The sequence below is a fragment of the Pyricularia pennisetigena genome, chromosome 2 (assembly GCF_004337985.1).
Source record: "Pyricularia pennisetigena strain Br36 chromosome 2, whole genome shotgun sequence".
Lineage (NCBI taxonomy): Eukaryota > Fungi > Ascomycota > Sordariomycetes > Magnaporthales > Pyriculariaceae > Pyricularia > Pyricularia pennisetigena.
The window spans coordinates 4720430-4739688 of NC_043741.1; the positions used below are offsets into that span (position 1 = coordinate 4720430).

Sequence of the window (19259 nt, forward strand, 5' to 3'; positions counted from 1 at the left end):
TTTTTTTACCGAAACGGCCATGCGTCGGCGAGGCAATTTGAGTTTGGGTTTCCTGGTACCAAACAACATAGCCGAGAGCCTATGGGGCTTACGAGGCACGAGAGTACTCTCTCTAGATGCAAGTTTGGCGGCGCTAGAACGTGGCCCGTCATCGACAGTCCGGCGTTTGAAGAAATGGACGGTAGGGCGACGGTGGGCACAAATCACTGCCTGGAGTAAGCCATATGAGTGACCGAGAGCTGACCGGTCGCATCCATGGTGCAACGCCCAGGCCATACGGAGCAACATAGACAGACCAAGAATTGTTAACTGTACGTCTAGGTTGGCATTCTTCCATAAAATCAACTAACTTGAAAGTTCCGCTCCGAATCGTGGCAAGCCCAAGAATGATTAAATCATGGATACTTTGTAAGGAAGCTAGCCTAACGTTTGAGTGCGTACCATCCTCAATCTCCGGCCCATGTATTCGCGTCCACACCGGTACACCGGTGTGCTAGGGGCCATCTTCCCGACCTGGCCTTGGTAGCGATTTTACGATTATGGTTTGTTCTCTGTTTTGGAATTCCAAGCTGTGGACTCGGTGTAAGCTCCCCCATTATTTTGCCTGTAGGGGCAGGGCAGATCAGTTGCGACGTTTGGTGAAATTGGGGATACATATCAAATTGATTTCATCACTACCATTGCCCCCCATTCCAAGTTTATGAATGTTTGGAGTACCTTACCTTAGCTATGCACTTAATTCTCATAGGGGCTCGGCGGAGATCGCCCGGCGTTCCCGTGTCAAGGTTGCATGCATTCAAGTACTGCATAGTATGCATTGGCTACTTTGTACGTAATTACAGTAGATAGATACGAAAAGCAGGTCATAACCGTTCGACTTTCAAACACAGCCGCCCTCACACAGAGCTGCCGCCGGCATATGCAAGCCTTCAGCTAGCTCTATGCTAGTCTAGACTGGACCCCTAGTTTTAACCCATTGAGATTAGAGCTACAGCTAGTCGCCAAGGTATATCCACATCCATACATGCTACTGCAGAGTGTACAGTAGACTGGACTAGTAGCGTGGGTGTCGAGTCTGACAAAGCAAACCCTCTCTGATGACAGCGCATGTCTTGTCCGGATCGAGATGATCTTAGACCACGACCGTCGCAGAATCTGAGTCATCAAACAGGTCTATCATGGAATCAATCACTGCTGTGTTGCAAAGCCACAGCGATGGGTGTAGTATTCTGACCATATACAACGTTACAGAGACTGCCCACAGAGGTGCAACACACTCTCACATTCTCGTCAATATATGCGAACAAGCAGGCAGTGTATTGGATCGTACCACCCGCTTCACGAGAACTCCCAGGTCACAAAGAGCCAGGTCGTTTAAGCTAACCGCTGTACAGGCCACTGAATGAACACGATCCAGCAAGGCTATCGGGGAGGAGGTACAAAAATAAATGCGACACCTTCGGCGCGAACTGTAATGAGCATTCTAGAACACTGGTAACAATAGTGATGGTAGAAACAGATACAAGACTAAAGAATAAAAAAATAAACAAAAAAAAAACAGCTACAACCTCCAATCCTGACCTATCCACCCGTATACACCGGGTCGCACGTGTTCTGTCCCGATCATTCGGATTCGTTTCTTCGCTAAAGGCCTGAGGTACGGAATCGGCCTTGTGTAACGGTTGACTTCTGCAGCACCATCACTACCGCCACGCCCCCCACCATGGAATTCTGGGTGGTTGATAGCCCAGTTAGCGGAGTTACCCTCCGACTACTTGCTGTACATATTGTACTGAGATAATATCCCTCAGGCACCTGAGGACCCATGCCGACTACGTTCATTAACTTGATGTATGACGGGGCGAAAAATAGGAAGGCAAAAGAAACAGGACTAGATAAAAGCCGCAAGAAAAAAAAAAAAACGAATCAGATAAGAGAGACATTTGGAGACCCAAGGCCGCACAAGTTGCGAAGGTGGCTAACGCTGATAACAACACCTGCAATACTTTTGACTCGTGTCGGCCGCGATCTAGTAGGACCTCTGAGTTGTGTCCGAATCATAATTTCTTCTACTTCTTCTTTCCTTTCTTTTTTTTCCCCTTTGTATTTTTTTTTTCAGGGTCCTATGTGGCTTACTGTCAAGGTCTAGGCCTTTTTTTTCTTGTTCTTCTTCCAGTGGTAATTTTCAATTCCTTCTGTTGATATATATATAATTTTTTTCAGCCACGCACCCTTGCACCAGGAACACGACAGAACGCCCAGCGGGAACGACATGTCAGCCCGGAAGATTTTCAACCCCTGCAGCGGTTCGTTTGCGTACGGCGTTTGTGCCAGGAGTTCGGGTCTTTCCAGTGCAGCTACATCCCTCCTCGCTCAAGCCAGATTCAGCTGAGTCGGAGTTACACGACGTCCTACATATCCATAAGTAAGTAAGCTATATGAGGTAAGAGAAATCAGGTACGTCCGAATGGGAAGTCAGCTCAGGCGAACTCTCTTTTAGGGGGGCGGAGTTTGCAGCTTGAAAATCATGCGCGGGAAAAGGAAATAATCCGAATTAAAAAAAAAAAAAAAAAAACAGCGACAAACATAACGGAAGCAAAGATTGTAACAAACTGTTTTGCTGTGGAGCCACACCCCCTAAGAAACAATGAGAAAACAAAACCCAGACTTCAACTTCAGGGTCTTTTGGGCTCTCGTCAAATGAGAACTGCATATTGAACCCGGAGAAAATAAACATGGATCTGCATGAGCGGACGCAAATGCGCCTTTTTTTTTTCTCTCTTTTTCTCTTTTTCTTGGGTACAGGTGTCACTTTTCGGGAGGAGCCATATGTATCCAGAAATAGCCGAAATGGGGTGTGAAAGTGAGGGAGATGGTGGGTTGCGTTTGATGATTATGGGCTGCAGTACCTCTCTCGCACCACAGAGTCTCATGCATCAGTACCACCTGGCGCATGCCCTCGTCACCGACGAAACATGTCAGGCCTGATAGGATCCTCTCTCTGTCTCCAATTCGGGCCATTTTCCTCCCATCTACTGCCGTATCAACCCATCCTACCACCCGCTCGACAGTCTATCCAGTCCCTCGGTGTCCAGGGGGGCAAGCGGATATTGTGCGGTACTGTACAGATAGATGTATCTACCTACTGTACAGCAGTAGTAGGATCTTTGGTACTGCCAAGAATGCGCTTACGTTTACGGCGCAATGACCACCATCCATCGTCATCAACTTCTTTCTGATTGTGTTTGGGAGTTATTTCGTAGGTAGGCCTCTCGTCTGCAGGTAGCCTCTCCCAAGGTCTTAGATACTTACTCGTACGAAAGGCCTCTCTGGCAGCCGACAGCCCATCCGAGAAAGTATCGAGAACGGGAAATTGACTGATCAAATTAGAACTGACTGTCTCTGTTCAATTTACCAAAGCGAACGGTTACCGACTCAGTCACCTGCGCTGGAGTTAATATTATCACCCCTGCAAATGTTGGCCATGCAGACAAACAATCAGTCCAGGCTGTCAACCTGTCAGTTTCTCCTGTCTGTGTCTTTGCATGCAGCCGATTTGATATCGACTTGTCTCAGGACAATAACAAAAACTACGGTCAAAGAACCCTAGAAGAAAAAAAAAAGACAAACAAACCCACTGTGCACGTCCAGCATGCGAGGATTCTTAGTCGTGACTGCTACAACTGAGCGATCAACCAAATCCCTGCTATGAATCCATTCCCCTTTTCTTAGATTGTAAGGGGTGTTCCGGTAAAGCGGTTGATGGCCATGTGGCAACGTGGCTAGGCAAGCTAGGGTGGTCGCGTCTGCTTGTTCTGGAAAAGCGGCAGGCAGTTCTGTGCCAGGCCCACTGGAAAAGCGAAATAAAGCAGAGAACAAAAAGAAGCCCAAGACAAAATGAAAAAAAAAAATTTTTTTTTTTTTTTTTTTTTTTTTTTTTTTTTTTTAAAAAATAAGAATAAATAAAATAAAAGAGCTCCACTGGAAGAAAAAGTGGAATGCTTCACATCTTGACCCGCCTCGGTAATGGCAAGAAAGGGAAAAAAGGGGGCCAGCCAGACGCGCGTGGCTTCATGGGTGGGTGGGTTGAATTTCCCATTATCCAGTGGATAACAGACAGTTGGGAGTTTGCCATTAAATTGTAATATGCATCGAGGCAGGGGCATAGCCTAAAACTTTTTATTTCCTGGGTTATTTTTCTCTTTTTCTCGGTGAAGGTTGAATCGAGGAATGAGAGCCACCAGTCGATCATTCATGGGATATTACCAAAAAAAAAGTCGTATACCCATAATCAAGTACCGCATTGTTGTTTGGGGTCGCTTCTATTGTCGGATATGATGCCGCTACCCCCCAAAATTGTCGCGTACCGTGACGCTGGGTACGATGCGCCTGGGTTCCAAGACGACCTCCGCCAGGATGCGAACTTGACAGACAAGGAAAACGCGGCCACCTGGATTTGGAGCCTGGGGCGCGCCAATCCTCTTCCTTCCATTGTCCGTCATCAGCCGCGAAATACCAATCTTACCAAACGACAGCCCAGGTATACTTTCTAAACTAGGCGGCTACTAGATTCCAATGACATTTGTTCGTTTTCGGGTTCCTGCTTGCGGTGCTTTGGTGCCTCCTGACAGCAGTCCTGAAAGAAAGAAAAGGAGAAAAAAGAAACAAAGCACCCCCCCAACGCTCGGATGGTCCAGTTCATGGTCTTTCGCAATTAGGCTAACCGGCATGCGCGGTCTTTCTCCCATTTGGTTTGCTATCTCAATTTCTGTAACCACCCTGTTCTTTTCCCATCCTACCCAGGCATGGGGAGAAGGTCAGGCATAACCTTTTTTGCGGGAACCACCCTGTCCTGGCCCTTGTAACAGGCAAGATGACCCGCCAGCCCCGATGAGACCGAAGCATTGAGTTACGAGGGGTGAACGGTAATGATGGAAGAAAATTTTTCTTTGCTGTTCCCTACCGTTGATACTACTAGTATTACGATCTTTTTTTTTCTTTGACAATCCTCCCTATGCGGATGTCTATCCGACCCTTGTGCATCTTTTTATTTTCTGTTCCCTGGCGCAACCCCCCAGTCACGGCTTCTTGATGGAATCCCTGGGCAGAACAGTAAACAGAAATAGAGAAAAGACGAAGCAAAAACAACTCGCGTACCGGGTTTTCCTCAACAGAAGGGCGCTCGAAACGGGAGCTAGACTGTAGCTCGAGCCCGGCATGTGCAAGACCAGAGACAGGCTTGGCGGTTCAACTGTTCTTTTTCAGAGTTATCAGAGAGCCGAGACTAGGGGAACAGCCCAAAAAGCCACATTTTGCCTTTCTGTACAAGGAGTGTTGTGTCAGATTTATGTACTGCCGCTTTTCTGCGGCTTTACAGGAGATAGAAGCAATCGTTTCAATGACGGAAGGGCCGGCTGGCAACAGGTAGAATAATTTGGAACGAGGCAAGAGGAGCAAGAAAAGAACAATTTGATATTACACGAACCAATAACGCCAACATGATGAAATTGTCACGAGACGGAGCAATAAAATGAATTGACAGCCCATAGAGTGGGCGTCAGGGCCAAGGGGCGGAAACAAAACGCACACACACTTTTTTTTTTACCACAACTTAAAAGAACGATGTATGATAATAACGACCTTCACTCCCAATTACCACGTAGAAAGTTCGGGTGGTTTGGGAATGGATGAGGATCTGCTATGGCACACAGGGACCCCTGGCAAGGGAAGACTTCTGGTAAACTTCGACGGAACTTGGAGGACAGGCGACTCAAACGGGCCCTGGCATCATAACGAACTCAATCTTTTTATCCTTTTTTGGTGTCGAGTTAGCGGGTCTAAGCCATTTCGGGTATCATCAGGTGGATTAGGACCGCGCATCGTCTTGCTTTGCTGGGATATTTACAGTTCGGGGGAGGGTCCGAGGGGTGTGCAATTTTTTTTTTGTGAATGCGTGGTACTATGATTTGTTCTCTTGGCTGTACTGCATGTAGAGCTGCACTTTATCCTAGTAATTGATGGCATTAGGATTTTTTATTTCTTGGTCCTTTGTTTTTGCTGCTGCTTGTCCTGTCTCATCAAACCCACCACCGGGCTAGACACGCCGTCACCAACCCAAAAAAACAAAAAAAAAAAAAAGCTGCAGTCTACAGTACCACACCCCGGCAAGGCACCAAGTTCGGATTACTAGGGTCAGGGTTGGACTGGGCTTGGCTCAGGTACCTCTGCGTGGTTCAGACATGAGCCAGGAGCTAGGTAGGCCCTCCAGGTACCCGCCCGCGGCCAACATCCGGGGCATGGGTTCCTCTTTTTCCTTCTGTGGACTTGTCTCTCATACTATGTACTCTGGTTCATTTCTAGCGACCCGACTGGGGGTTTGAATTGCTAGACCAGCAGCCAGCTTGCTAACCTTGACGCCCACGCCGCCCAGGGATTGAAGGGGGTGAACGAAAGAAATAATATTAGGAAAAAAAAAAAAAGAACAAAAAAGAAAATCGCGTTTCCGCAAAGGCAGTTGGTTCATATAAGACACGGACTGACGGCCCTTTACTCATCTCTTCTTCCTCTGCCCAATTTTGACCTCCTCCAATCTTAACCTCCTAATAATCACTTTGGCTTTGCTTTTCACCTGTACAATAGACGAAAAAGGGTCTTTGAACCCTTGTGTACTTCGCCCGCTTCTTGGTCTGTTTTCTGCTCCCCCTTTTTTGAAAAGCCGCCATCTACAGCGTCGTCATCGCCAAACTCGACACCGCTCATTTTTTTATCTGTGTTTTTGCCTGCATCCATCTGCCGCAAACCACAACAAAAAGCTACCTATTATCCAGTTCTAGCGAGATCCACACCTCCAACAGAACCCGCAACGACCCTACTGCCAGCGACGACCTGCATACCGACCTACTACAGTGACCGACTGCACTGTACCTGACAGACAGGGAAATACCTTAAGCTTACAGACAGCTTCCTATTTTCTTTGTCTCGCGAACCGCCGACCGCCGCTCTTAGCCGGGACTGCAGTAATCAGTCGCTTGATCGGAATCATCGATACGACCGATCTTGGTAATTCAGGGTCGGGTGCACCTCATAATCACCCGCCTCGGTGTCGCCAGTTTCAGCTCACCTTGAACCCATCACCATTATCGACAGCTTCCCTTGTAGGGCTGCCAGTCTCACCCACCTCGGCCGCATTCGAAGCGACACCGCCTCGAGCATCTTCTCCAATCCCCATTCGTGGCTTGTCCCGAGTCTCCATTATCAGCTTCTGAGAAAGCACCCCCAAGCAAATTTGTGAGTCAGATTGGGCACCAACCAGAATCGGGTGCATCTCTCCAACTTAGATCCCTGTCCCGCGCTTCACGATGTTTTTTCTTTCTCGATTTTCAGGGTTTTTCAAATCTGTATAAAAATCCTCTATCCACGGCCTCGATGCCTGAGATCTTATGAAAGGATGGACAGCTTACAAGAATCTCAACAGGCGCTTGCTATCGACATCACACAGCATAAAAACCATACACACCCATCACACCATCACAATGATTCTCAGGGGATCTCAAGAATCTATCACGCCTATGGGCCGTGGAGCATACGACACAACCGGTGTCCCCAAGCCTCCTCCCCCGAAGCCCAGGTAAATCGTGCCTGGCTTCCTAGGCTTCTTCACCTCGGCAGGACAAGCGCGCGTGAGGTCTGCGAGAGTTCAAGCAGCGCTCGCACGCACACTTCTGTCCAAGACGGAAACATGCACCAAACCCAAGACGCAAACAAACGCACGCACGCACCACCATGCACGGCCCCTCCACTTGACGGGCAAATCGTGTGCAGACACGCAATCAGGCCGCGACAAGCGACTGGGCGAACCCGCATCGCATCCCCAACAAGGCATTGTTCAGTTCGACGAATCTCGCCTCGATGCATACGCCCACCATCGGCCTTCAACAACTTTTTTTTTTCTCACTCTAATCTTCTCATCGCCGCCGCAAGGTCCGGCACGTTATCACATATTACAATACTCTACCTAATATCCGAGCGTTCGACGACTGTCGAGAACTTTTTTTTTCATCATTTTGCTGTAAAAACACAATTTAAAAGTTGCCATCGGAACGCGCATTCCGATGAACCGCCCTTTTAATTTTCGCACCATTTGGATTCCAGCAACAAGACTTGTACGGCTCGCAGCCAACCCCCGAACACCACTTGCTTCCCAGCAGCAAGCCGCGAAGAAGAGGAGAGGATTATCCAGGTCTCACACGGCACTCCACGGATAGTCTTATTTGTTCATCATTCCAACCTTGTCGATTTTTCTCGCGACGGCGTTCAAACATTTAGACGGGGCGGTTCACTTGATTTCTCATCCACATTCAACACAAAAAAAACAGAAAAGGCAGCCTACAGCCCAATGAGAGCACACGAAAAGCCGTCAGATCCTTGCCAACCGGGGGTTCATTGGAACTTGCCAATCATCTCTTGACGGCATGCATGCGGATTTACTCCATGGAGGCATTCTTTGAACCCTGCATCAGGGCTCGTGACACGCCTGGCTACCACAAAAAAAAATTAAGAAGCTGATTATACTGCTGGGGTCGCCCCCTTAATTCGGTTATTTGGGATTGGACAAAACGGAAAGGTTGGGAAAACAAAAGTTGCTTTCTTTCTTCTTTCTTTGGGACTTGCATATAGACCGGGTATTTTTTTCTTTGATTTTGTTTTTGCTTTCTTTCAAAGCCTGTTGGCGGATGTCGTCATCATGGTCTCCCTTCACGGGGCGATGGAGTTTTGTCATGTTCTTCAAAATCTTGTCTCTCAAACGTTTGTTACATCCTCAAAGTTTTCTATTGCCTGCTTCACATCTACAGTTTCGCGCCGCGAAGAGAGAGCCTGCGATGATTCATTCATCAATTCCAAGGCTTCTGCCAAGTTTGGCTGAGTGAGAAAGAGAAAGATACCCCGAGTTTTTCTTTTAGATTTTGTATAGTACACGGAGCAACAAAGCTGTCCTATAGCCTTACAGCTTGTCTATAATATTTCTTTCATGCATTTTAGACTCGAATTTTAGTGCCGGCCTTTTTACTCGCTCTTGTTGTTTCTTTATTTTCCGGCATTGTTCCATATGGCCCAATAGCATCCGGAATCTCAGCCCCGACCTACATGATCGACGATACTGCGGCACACACAGTCGACAGGGGGGGAAACAACGCGCCGCCCTTCCTTCCACCCCCCCAAAAATCAGGTTCGCCAAGCTATGCGCTTCTGCTCATGGACACCCCAAAACGTGAGAAGCATGGATTTGTCAAGCCGGCACTGGGCCGCCAGCCGCCGCCCGCCGCCGCCTCCGCCCCCCAGTCCCTACTTCGCTCATGGGGGCCTGAAAACGGAGCGATTGCTTCTGCATGCAGCCTTGGGGGCAAGGGGTGTCAGAGACGGAAGAGAACGCGAGGATGGGCTCTTGTGTACAAATCAGGAAAATCATGAACCGCCTCGGAACTTGAATCCGGGTCCCCGGGTACCATGCCGTCGACCCGCGGTAATTTGCATGGCATCCCATCCTTGAAGGGATGATGTGTGGTTAGGATGAATTACGGCAAGGTGAGTTTGCGAGATTTCAGGATCAGGAGGAGAGAGAGAGAGAGAAAAAAAAAAAAAAAAGAGCCAAGAAGAAATGGTCTGCCCTAGAATTTGGCCGATGTAAAACAAACAAGGTGGCTCTGTTTTTTTTTTTTTTTTTTTTTTTTTTTAGTCTGCCATCCTGTATTGGTAGATCAATTCGTCATTGCTGAGGTGCTTCTTTCTCTTTTTGTTATTTGAATGATTACTATACTGCATAGTTTTGTACATGAAGCAAAATGAAAGGATTATTTGTATAAGCGCTATAGGCTCAGCACCTCCATGACACCGTATCTGTAAAGGGAAAAGAGTGTCCTCTCGATAGCAGGATCGCCGCGCGTAACATCTTGTTTTTTTGCGCTGCAATATGACGATGAACATGGTGGATGTAATTGATGTAGGAAGGGAGACTTGTTTAATTTTTTTTTTTTTTTTCTGACGGGGAAGAATGAACACAACCTCACAGCTGATGACCTCGGTGGGAAGCAACGCAAGCATTTCCAAGGTTCCGGCCACCCTCCCCTCTTGGCAAAATCGAAACCCAACAAACAGGATTGATACCAACCAACTCCCAAAGTCGCGGCGCCAACGCCGCCGCAGCCGCAGCCACCGGGGACGGAGGGAGTAGCAGCGAAGGAACAAGTCCGATCCAATCAAATTCAAACCCCAGTCTTCATTCCCGTCGTTACATCACAAATCAGAATAAGTAAAAATAAAAATAAAAAAAATTATGATATCTCTTGTAATGGTGGTCTCGGTGTTACCGTGTGGTGACGGATGCCTTTTTGTTCGACCGTGGGATATTAGACGAACGAAGGGCGAGCGAGCGAAAATGTTGGACAGCCGATCGGAGAAATACATACATACATACGCAATGGGGCACAAAGAAATAAATTCAGCCAGCAAACGTGACGTGACAGCCACCTCCTGGGCTAAAATCTCCTGGCCATGTTTTTCTACCCCCTCTCGTCGCTGAAGCTATCACGTAGGTTTGCCTGATCTAGTTCCCTCCATTCTTTGGTATTTCCTTCTTTCTTTTGAATCCACTACACAAATCACAGTTGGAGAGGTACAGACGTGTCTCGGGTGCCTCGTCATCTCATTCCTTCGGTGTCCAGGTCTAGACACTCCAGAAACAGCCTTCCTTCCTCCCGTTGATTTGCTGCGTTTGAAGATTGGCAAACAAATACTCGGTTACGGGAATTCAACACCATCCCATACGTCAGGTTGCCTTGCATATTCACAATTTATCAGTACCAAGATACGCAAGGTACCCGAGTAGAAACGCACGCATTCGGAAAGGCAAAATGTGGGGAACAGAGAAAAAAAGATGGACCGGAACTAATGCAAGGCTAAAAGGAACAAGGAGAGGTAGATCCACCCCACCCCCTATTTTTTTTTCTTGTGGAAGGTGGAGCCGCCGGCGTCATGATGGAGGACCAACGTGATGGAAACCAATGAGGGAGATTGAAATCCGGGTTCGCATGGGGAAATACAAGCGTCGGAGGCGTGAGGGTAGTCAAGCAAAAAAAGGGGGCCGAACTGTGCGAGTTTTGATAGGTTGACCGTCTTCAACACGCATGGGTTCGCCGGGGGTTCGGTCCTTTGTCTCTTCCATCGTCGGTTCCTTGGATTTTTTTTTTTTTTTTTTTTTTTTTTTTTTTTTGTTTTTTGACAAAAAAGAACACATTGAGCGTATCATGCCCATCTAAAGAATCATCGTGGTGATTCATACATTACGGAAGCAAAGACAAGGCGAGGAAAGCAACCGAGGTGATGCCATACAAGTTCTGGTCTCGTCTCGTTCTAGACCAGACGGGGTCATGCAAAAACAAGAGCACGCCACTGAGCCATTCGTATCCTTTCTTGCTTTTTGTTTTGCTTTATTCACCTTTCCTTGCCTTGATGTATCCAAGTTTGCCAAGGAAAGGTAGCAAGTAGCAAAAAAAAAAAAAAAAAAAAGTAAAAAGTAAATCCAGATCGGAGAACCTGCTCGCCTTCTACTGCAAGGAACGAACCACGTTCATCCGATCTGATTCGGTAGGCAATGTTTCACTACTGCAGACGAAAGAGGCATAACGGGGCGTGGGATGAAAGCAAAAAAAAAAAAAAAAACCAGTCTAACCACTGGTGGCTGTTAATTAGTCAATAAATCGGGTTGGCTCTTTTCTGGCACGTATTTTTCTCGGTAGCAACGTGAGACATCCAAGGCATCTTCTTTGCCCTTTCGGTATACCCTGTGTGTATGTAGATGAATAATTCTCGGGTAGCCTAGGCATAAAGCGGGACTCCTGTGTCTCTGATCTCTGCGAGGGTCCCTTCAAGCGAGGTACAAAATATGATCAGCTCCCATGTCAAGTGATGACTCGATAAAAAAAAAAAGGGTGGACTGCATCTTTTCAGCTGTGATGGCGGCCTCCGACTGCAAATTGGCAATCATCTGGAAATTTGTGCTGAAATGTCACCGTCTGTTCGTCCGATTATACCGGGCTCCTCCCGCTCTTGCTCATATCATTCGCGCCCCATTCGGTAAAGACTGGTACAGCAGAATGCGGAAACACTTTGCATATGACTCTTGTTTTAGGGAGCGGGAATAACACGGGATAACAAGGATGTTGCGAATCCCAATAGAAGACCCTCAACCGAGAACAATCAAGCGTAGCCTCAAAGCCTGTTTCCCGCGGAAAATGTTGCACTGTAAAATTCTTGGCATGTACTTCAACAGTAGAATTCATATTCCCAGTCTATAGTTCGTATCCATAGGTCCCAATCAACCCCAGAGCGGAGCCGTCACCTCGACGGCCCTCTCCACCACAACCCTTACCCTGTCTCCAAAGGCCTTGTTGGAACACTCGACGTCCAGGTCCTCCAGCCAGACCTTGGCGTTCAGCTTGTCGTCGATCTTGATGGCCACTCCGGGCACAGGGATGCCGATCTTGTGCAACCGCTCAATCTCGGCACGCTGCCTCTCCTCCAGCCTCTTCTGCCTGCCGCCGTCCTCGTCCCCATTCTCCGCCTCGCCAGACGTGTCATCCGATGCTGGGAGCCTGGGGTCCTTGATGGGTGAGACGTGGTCTGCACCAAACTGTGCCTCCAGGAACATGAACAGCCGCTCGAGCCGCTCCTCCGGGCTCAGGCGCGCGTGCAGGTTGCGTGTCGGCAGCACATACTCTTCTTGGTGGGCGTGCGAGTGTGAATGCTTGCTTGCGGATTCTGCAAGTGAAAAGATTGGATGGTTTGTCAGTGCGGGCTGTGCATATCGTTCGATATATCATGTATGCAGCGGGTGATTATCAAGGTTAAACTTACTCTTCACGGCAGCGGGACTACTCTCGACCGTCAGCAACACAGCCATGACTGCGTCTGCGAACCCGTCGTTCATTGTGTTGCCTTCCCACTCCAGCTCGACCTCGCCGCTGCCAAAGCAGCGAACGTTGATGGAGCCCATGACGATGTAGCCCGCGACTGGTCGCTCCACTTCCTCGTCCGCGGGGTCTTCCTCTTTCCCGTCCAGAACCATATCGTCGCCATTAGGGGCTTGTTTGTGCAGCTGGCGCATCTCGGGCAGCTCGTCAATGGCGCCAAAGGTGCTCTCCAGCGCCCACTTGATGAGGTCGACGCCCGCTGCGGCCAACATGATCTTCTGCCGACACACGATAGTCGTAGTGGTCAAGCCCGCGTACTCCCGTAGGTCCTCAGGCGCCATCAGTGATAGCTTGAAATCGTTCTGTACCAGCACACCAGTGACGAGCTGCGGATGCTGTTGGTAGTCGTCATCGGCCGGCAGTCGCGTTGGCGGCGTTATCGACGCCAGCTTACCCACAACCTTGGCTGTCTTGTCGGTCTTGAATGGAATCCTTAACTCCTCGCAGTTTCTGGGGCTATAAATCTTGACCTTTTCTGTTTTGGTGGCATTAAGCGATAGAAGCTTTGACTTCAACCTCATCATGTTGTTTTGCTCTCCGTGAACAAGGATCTGCAATGCAAAATGTCATGTTAGCTGCTTCCCACCCTCACCGGCTTGCATGTTCTCTCAACTAGGGGCCACATACAACGACCGGAGCAGCGACCTCCTCGATAAACTCTCTATTCTCCGTGCCGTCAACGTGCGCAGCAAAGGAGAACTCTGCAACACTGCAGCGACGTGGGATCATGGGCTTCTCGCCATCGGCTCGCCTTGAAGCTGCGGCAGCGGTCCGCGTCATAATGGCAGGAATCTGCTCAGGTTCCTGCATGATCTGTTTTGCCATGGTGCCCTCGACACTGTAACCGGTGATGACCACGCCGTTCTTGTCGCTCGGGGCCCAGCGCTCGAGAAGCTCGCGGCTCACTCCGTTCTGCAACATACCCGGGCTGGCAAGCATGACGCAGGGGCCAAGGTCGTCGAAGCGGTCCAAATTCTTGAGCGACCGGATGTATTTAAAATCCCAGGGGCCTCCGCCACCGGCCCCGCTCTTGCCCGATGCTTCGGCCTCGGCAAGGCGCTCGCGGAAGAGTCGCTTGATGTTGTCATTCATGGCGCCCACGTACGTCTGGTACACGACCATACACTTGCGTGCGAGGTTACTCGCATAGTATATGGGTATCTTTTGGTACTCCTGGTGCTTGCCCCAGTACTCATCCAGGATCAACAATAGCTCCTGTGCTCTTCCCAAGGCGAAAACTGGCATGAGTACTCGCCCTCCGCGGTTCAAAATGCCCGTGATGGATTTCATGAGCGCCTGTTCACGTTCCACTCGAGGTACGTGGGATGCGATACCATATGTCGATTCGGTGATGAGCACGTCGATCTTGACACCCCTGGGTACCTCAGCTGATACCAGATGCCGATCTTGCTCTCGTGAATAGTCGCCCGTGAAGAAAATATTCATTCCAGCTATCTCGATCAGAAACATAGCTGCGCCCAACACATGACCGGCCGGATATGGAGTAATGCGTATGGAGGATATTGTGTGTGTTGTGTAGTAGTCGATGGCCTCAATCTGCGGGAATGTGTTCAGGTGATCCTGTTCCGTATAGACGGGCTGTGACGTCGGATTCGAAGAGGTGTTGCCCACACGGACGCTGTCCTGGATGAGCCATTTGTAAATAGCTTTGGTTGGATGCGTCATGAAGACGCGGCCCTTGAAGTTGGTCTTTGCCAATACGTAGGGGAGAGAAGCGGCGTGATCGACGTGGAAACTATAGACGGAAGGTCAGCGGTTGCCGAAATCATCACGGGCAGCATGGTGAGATTCGGGATCTGGTGTTCGCAGCCTAGCTGCCTAGCTACTTGGTGGTGGGAAGAGATCGTGGTGAGCGGCGAACGGGCTTCACAGAACACAACGGGTTGACCATGATGGACAGCAGGCGAACAGGTATTGTATTGTTATCTCTGTACATGGCGATATACGATTCTGGTGGTCCATGGCACCTGTGTGCACATCAACCTCAAACGGTGAGCAATAACCGCGTGACAATCTTGGTAGCCAAGCAGCAGCCCCAAGAGTTGGCAGAGCATAGAATAGCATAACACAGCATAGCATAGCGCTACATGAGTATGCCACAAGATGCAAAGGGCCCGTCGACCAGCAGCTAGGGCATGCTCCCAAATACACCCCGAAAATCGCTTTCTCGGAATAATAACCGACCCATGTGTAGGTGTATCCAAGCGGAGCAAGTAACATGACCAGAATAGCGTAAGGAAACGGGCCGGCGTGCTTACTGGCTGATTAGTAGCACATCGACAGTGCTCAAATCGAAGTCATCGAAGAAGGGCAATGCGGCCAGACCATCGTAAGCAGGATGTTGTCCCGCATCAAGCTACAGATCACAGAAGTCAGGTTTACGTCAGTCAAATGGGCCAAGACAGGTATGATATGTGTGGATGTACTCACCATTACGGTCTTGCCTTTGTACTGTATGATGTGACATGACCGACCGACCTCGTTCCCGCCTCCCAGACAAGTAAAGACAAGCTCGTCGGCGGGGTCTACGGGCTCGTCAGGTGCTGCCACGTTCATGGCCGAGGCCTTCCTCTTTGAGGCCATCGTTGGCGGGGATTATGTCGGCCTGGCCGAATACCAAGCACCTTGACCTCTGGTATGTACGATTAGTAGTAATATGCGAGCAACGATACCCTTCCTAGATGTTTGACAACCGGAGAAGATGCAGTTAAGGCGCAGCTAGCAAAAGCCGAGTCCTGTCGTAGCTGCTATCGCTTGTTGTTCGAGGCACATGTATGAATGATAACGTTGCGCTCAACGCAAGAAACAGTTGAATGCCACTGCTTCACTACAGCGTACTACTGCGTTGTTGCTTGAATATATTGGGCGCACTGGCACTTGTCGGTTGAATCAGCTGGGTTGCAAGACGGAACTCGCTTGCAGTGCGAAGTTGTCGCGTTAATGCGGCGCGGCTTTCCTTGCTTCAGAACGCGGCCGCTGCAAAAAGCTTAGTCAAGCCAACTTGTCAACCAGTGACAAGTGACGACGCTGCCTAAAGAGCGGGTCCAAAGAAGTGGATGGGGGTGCTTTCTTTCTGGGTGGGCGACTCCACGTGACCAGGAACAATCTGCGACTTTGATTGTTGGTTCGCGCAACTTGAGCTTCTGCTCACCATTTTCAAAGAGCAATACCAGAATCAACGAACGTCACAACGCGACGCATCTTCAGGAAGCGCAACCCTCGACCGTAAAACGCTTCCCACCGAGAGGAGAATCGAACGATACCAGAAGGCTACTGCCGACGTCGCGTCTCGGATGGTGTTGGACAAGGGAACCGCGCTGTGGCTGCAACGGGCTTGTTGCCCGAGATAGCGTCCAGTGGCCTGGGATCGATCCGGGGAACTGAGGAAAGGCAGCTAGGCTAGGCCTCCTCATCGCCGCATCGCATTACCATCCACCTAGCGCTCAGCGCTGCACAGTCCTCACTGAAGACGTTTGCTTTTGCTACATTTCGGCTGTCGCCGCGACACGCCGGTCACCACCATAACCATGGCGCAACCACAGCATCAGATCCAGCTCCCACCGGCGCCGCAACGGCCATTCTCTCCCGCTCAACTCTCACCATCCACGATACCCCATGCCCATAACCAGGCGCCGTACCCATCGGGCAATCCTCCTAATAAGAAACAGAGAATGTCTCCGGCACCACCCCAAAGTCAGCCAGGCTCTCCATACGTACCGTCACCCGTATACGCACCGAGCCCCGCCGCATCGGCAACGCCTCCTCCCCAACTTAACGCGGCCTCGCCTCCGCCCATGAACCCCCAAATCGCTCTGCCTCAAGCCACCACGATGGCTCCTCCTCCCCAGGGTCTTACGATTCCGCCACAACCGACACCTTACGTTAATGGGAACTCGCAAAACAGCCCTGGTATCAGACCCGCCCAACAACCCATGGGCCTTACAATGCCTGGCCTTACCATGCCATCGCGGCAGCCAGGCACACCTTCGGTGTCATCGCCAGCTCCACTCATACCAACCACAACTACAACCCCTCTGACTCCGGCACCGGTCAGCTCCCCATATGCTACAGCGACGCTGGCTCCCATGCCAAGCCATCCCGCTACTCCAGGAGGCACTATGGGCCCGCCATCCAAGCCTGCCGACCGTCCGCAGAAAGAGGTCGAGTATGATGTAAACGACTCCCTCAATGGCACAGGAATCGACTTGAAGGAGATGGAACAGGACCTGGTTCAGTTTTACGCTGGTAGCACGCGTCCCGAAGCCAGGACAGGATTTCCCGCGAATGCACCTGGAAGCAGCGCAAGCATGTATGGTGCTGGGCTAGCGAACCAGCCGGCTCAGTTGGTGGGAATTACCGACCAGGCACAGTTCGCCGCCGAGCTTGCCAAGAGCGTGTGGAGCGAGGCAGCTGCAAAGCTGGCTACCGTGAGGAGCCAGGAGGTCAAGAATCCGTTCAGCAACATCGCTGTGATTCATTCAAAAGCATCCAAGATCGCCAAGGAGTATGGCATCGGCCTGGTTCTGGACCCCAAGACTAACGGTGGCATGGGAAAGATGAAGCTTGACACCGAGTTCGCAGAGCCTTCTGTCACCGTCACTCAGAAGGTCGTTGATAATGAAGTGGTGGTGAATACCTCCAAATCTTTTCTTCCCGCAGATTCGTTTCTTGCAGAGCAAATAGGCCTACTCTCCATTGCTACAAAGCATCGGATTCGGCAACTGCTTGAGGATGCGGACAGAGTCGCACGCACACGACAACAGACATCACACGGTATAGTACCATCAGATTGGATGGACGCGAGTGCACCGATCACTACGGTCGATGCTAGTCTCGCAGAGCAAGCAAATACTGTGAACGGAGACGGGAATGCGGCTAGTCCCCGCCCCAATCCGCTTAAGCGTAAGCTTTTACGTCGATCAACCTTGACGGTTTTGCATGGCGACTAACAATCAATGTCTTTAGGTCCTCTGGGTGCTGGGGTATCGCAAGCGTCTGCGAGCTTGGGACTCAGTGCGGTCATGCGTGAGCAAAGCAAGAACGAGCGTAATGCCGAAGAAGCCAGACTTCTCAAGCGCCAGAAGCGTGCCGAGGAGGAAGACCGCAAAAAGAAAGGTGGCGACTCAGCCAACCCATCACGTGCAGGCTCAGTTGCACCAGGCACCCCAGGGGCATCGTCAATCGCACCAGAAACGCCAAAGCTCACCAAGAAGGAGGAGAGAGCTAGGGCGGCGCAGAACAAGACGATGGACTGGATGAACACAGCCTCTGCAAACTCGACGACATCCCATTTCTTGGGTCAGCTCTCTAGAAAGAAGAAGGGCAAAAAGTACGACTGGTTGACGTCGGGAGGTAGTGGCGCCTCAACACCGTCGCGTGCAGGGCCTGGCACTCCTGCTGCGGGCGCCGGTGCTGCTCCCAGCCGCAAGGCTCCGGAGTCGATAGCACTCACGGTTGATGGAAGATACAGACTAGGCTCTTTGCGCGAAAATAGCGACAAGGGCAAGAATATCCAGCTGAGGGATTGGATCACAGTCCTGGAATCAGACCGACTAGAGATCAAGGCATTGCAAACCGCCTATGACAAACTAGATGCGTCGGCTGCAACGTAAGGGGCTTCAGCCCTTGGCCCTTTTTATGTCTCTTGTTTTCCTGGCAAGATGCCGTTGGGGTCTTGGTGGGATATAATCCGCGAGAGAACGGATTGATGGACGCGGACTTCCCATTATCACAGGTGGCAATGTTTCCATAACTACTCCCGTGCTGTATTCAGAAAATCTCACAAATCATTGCCAAATCATACCGTGCAAGCTCGAGCATGGCGTCCGATACAAGGTTGGTTCAGGAGGGTGCTTTTATCAGCATTGATCGACTTATTAAAAGGATGGGAATGGGAAGGTTTTGGTCATATCATTTCCCCTGCGTTTTGGAAGAAATTCCTAGCATGGCCTGCAGACGGTCATTTTCCTCTGTTGTTCTTTAGTCTTGGTATTATCTTCCCTACTCTCTGCTATGCTCGCTTGTGTAGCGTTGCTTGTTTAGTTGCAGTAGCGGTTTACCCATGCAGTCTGCCTGTCATCTGGTTCAGGTTTATTAGCGGGCCACGTTGTCAGCCGGGGGTTTTATTCATAATACCAAGCTTCAGAGGTAGAACTTGCACTACCTAATGAAATGACGGATTTATACTCTTTAAATGTTCTGTGACATACTACT

The 19259-nt window shown here is 50.0% G+C and overlaps 4 protein-coding genes across 4 annotated transcripts; 3 read left to right on the forward strand and 1 right to left on the reverse strand.

Moving 5' to 3' along the window:
- Positions 1 to 2272: 2272 nt before the first annotated feature.
- On the forward strand, positions 2273 to 2392 carry PpBr36_01325 (uncharacterized protein; the record flags this gene model as incomplete). Its single annotated transcript, XM_029888513.1, has 1 exon — positions 2273 to 2392. The coding sequence occupies one exon, from the start codon at positions 2273 to 2275 to the stop codon at positions 2390 to 2392; it is 120 nt and encodes a 39-aa protein (XP_029752130.1).
- A 5140-nt stretch (positions 2393 to 7532) lies between these two features.
- Positions 7533 to 7631, forward strand: PpBr36_01326 (uncharacterized protein; the record flags this gene model as incomplete). The annotated part of the gene is made up of 1 exon (XM_029888514.1): positions 7533 to 7631. The coding sequence occupies one exon, from the start codon at positions 7533 to 7535 to the stop codon at positions 7629 to 7631; it is 99 nt and encodes a 32-aa protein (XP_029752131.1).
- A 4739-nt stretch (positions 7632 to 12370) lies between these two features.
- Positions 12371 to 15629, reverse strand: PpBr36_01327 (uncharacterized protein; the record flags this gene model as incomplete). The annotated part of the gene is made up of 5 exons (XM_029888515.1): positions 12371 to 12813; positions 12910 to 13576; positions 13653 to 14781; positions 15305 to 15402; positions 15477 to 15629. 5 exons carry the CDS (start codon positions 15627 to 15629, stop codon positions 12371 to 12373), a joined length of 2490 nt encoding a protein of 829 aa, XP_029752132.1.
- A 944-nt stretch (positions 15630 to 16573) lies between these two features.
- PpBr36_01328 (uncharacterized protein) lies at positions 16574 to 18658 on the forward strand (the record flags this gene model as incomplete). Its single annotated transcript, XM_029888516.1, has 2 exons — positions 16574 to 17948; positions 18012 to 18658. The coding sequence occupies 2 exons, from the start codon at positions 16574 to 16576 to the stop codon at positions 18656 to 18658; spliced, it is 2022 nt and encodes a 673-aa protein (XP_029752137.1).
- Between the last annotated feature and the right edge of the window lie 601 nt (positions 18659 to 19259).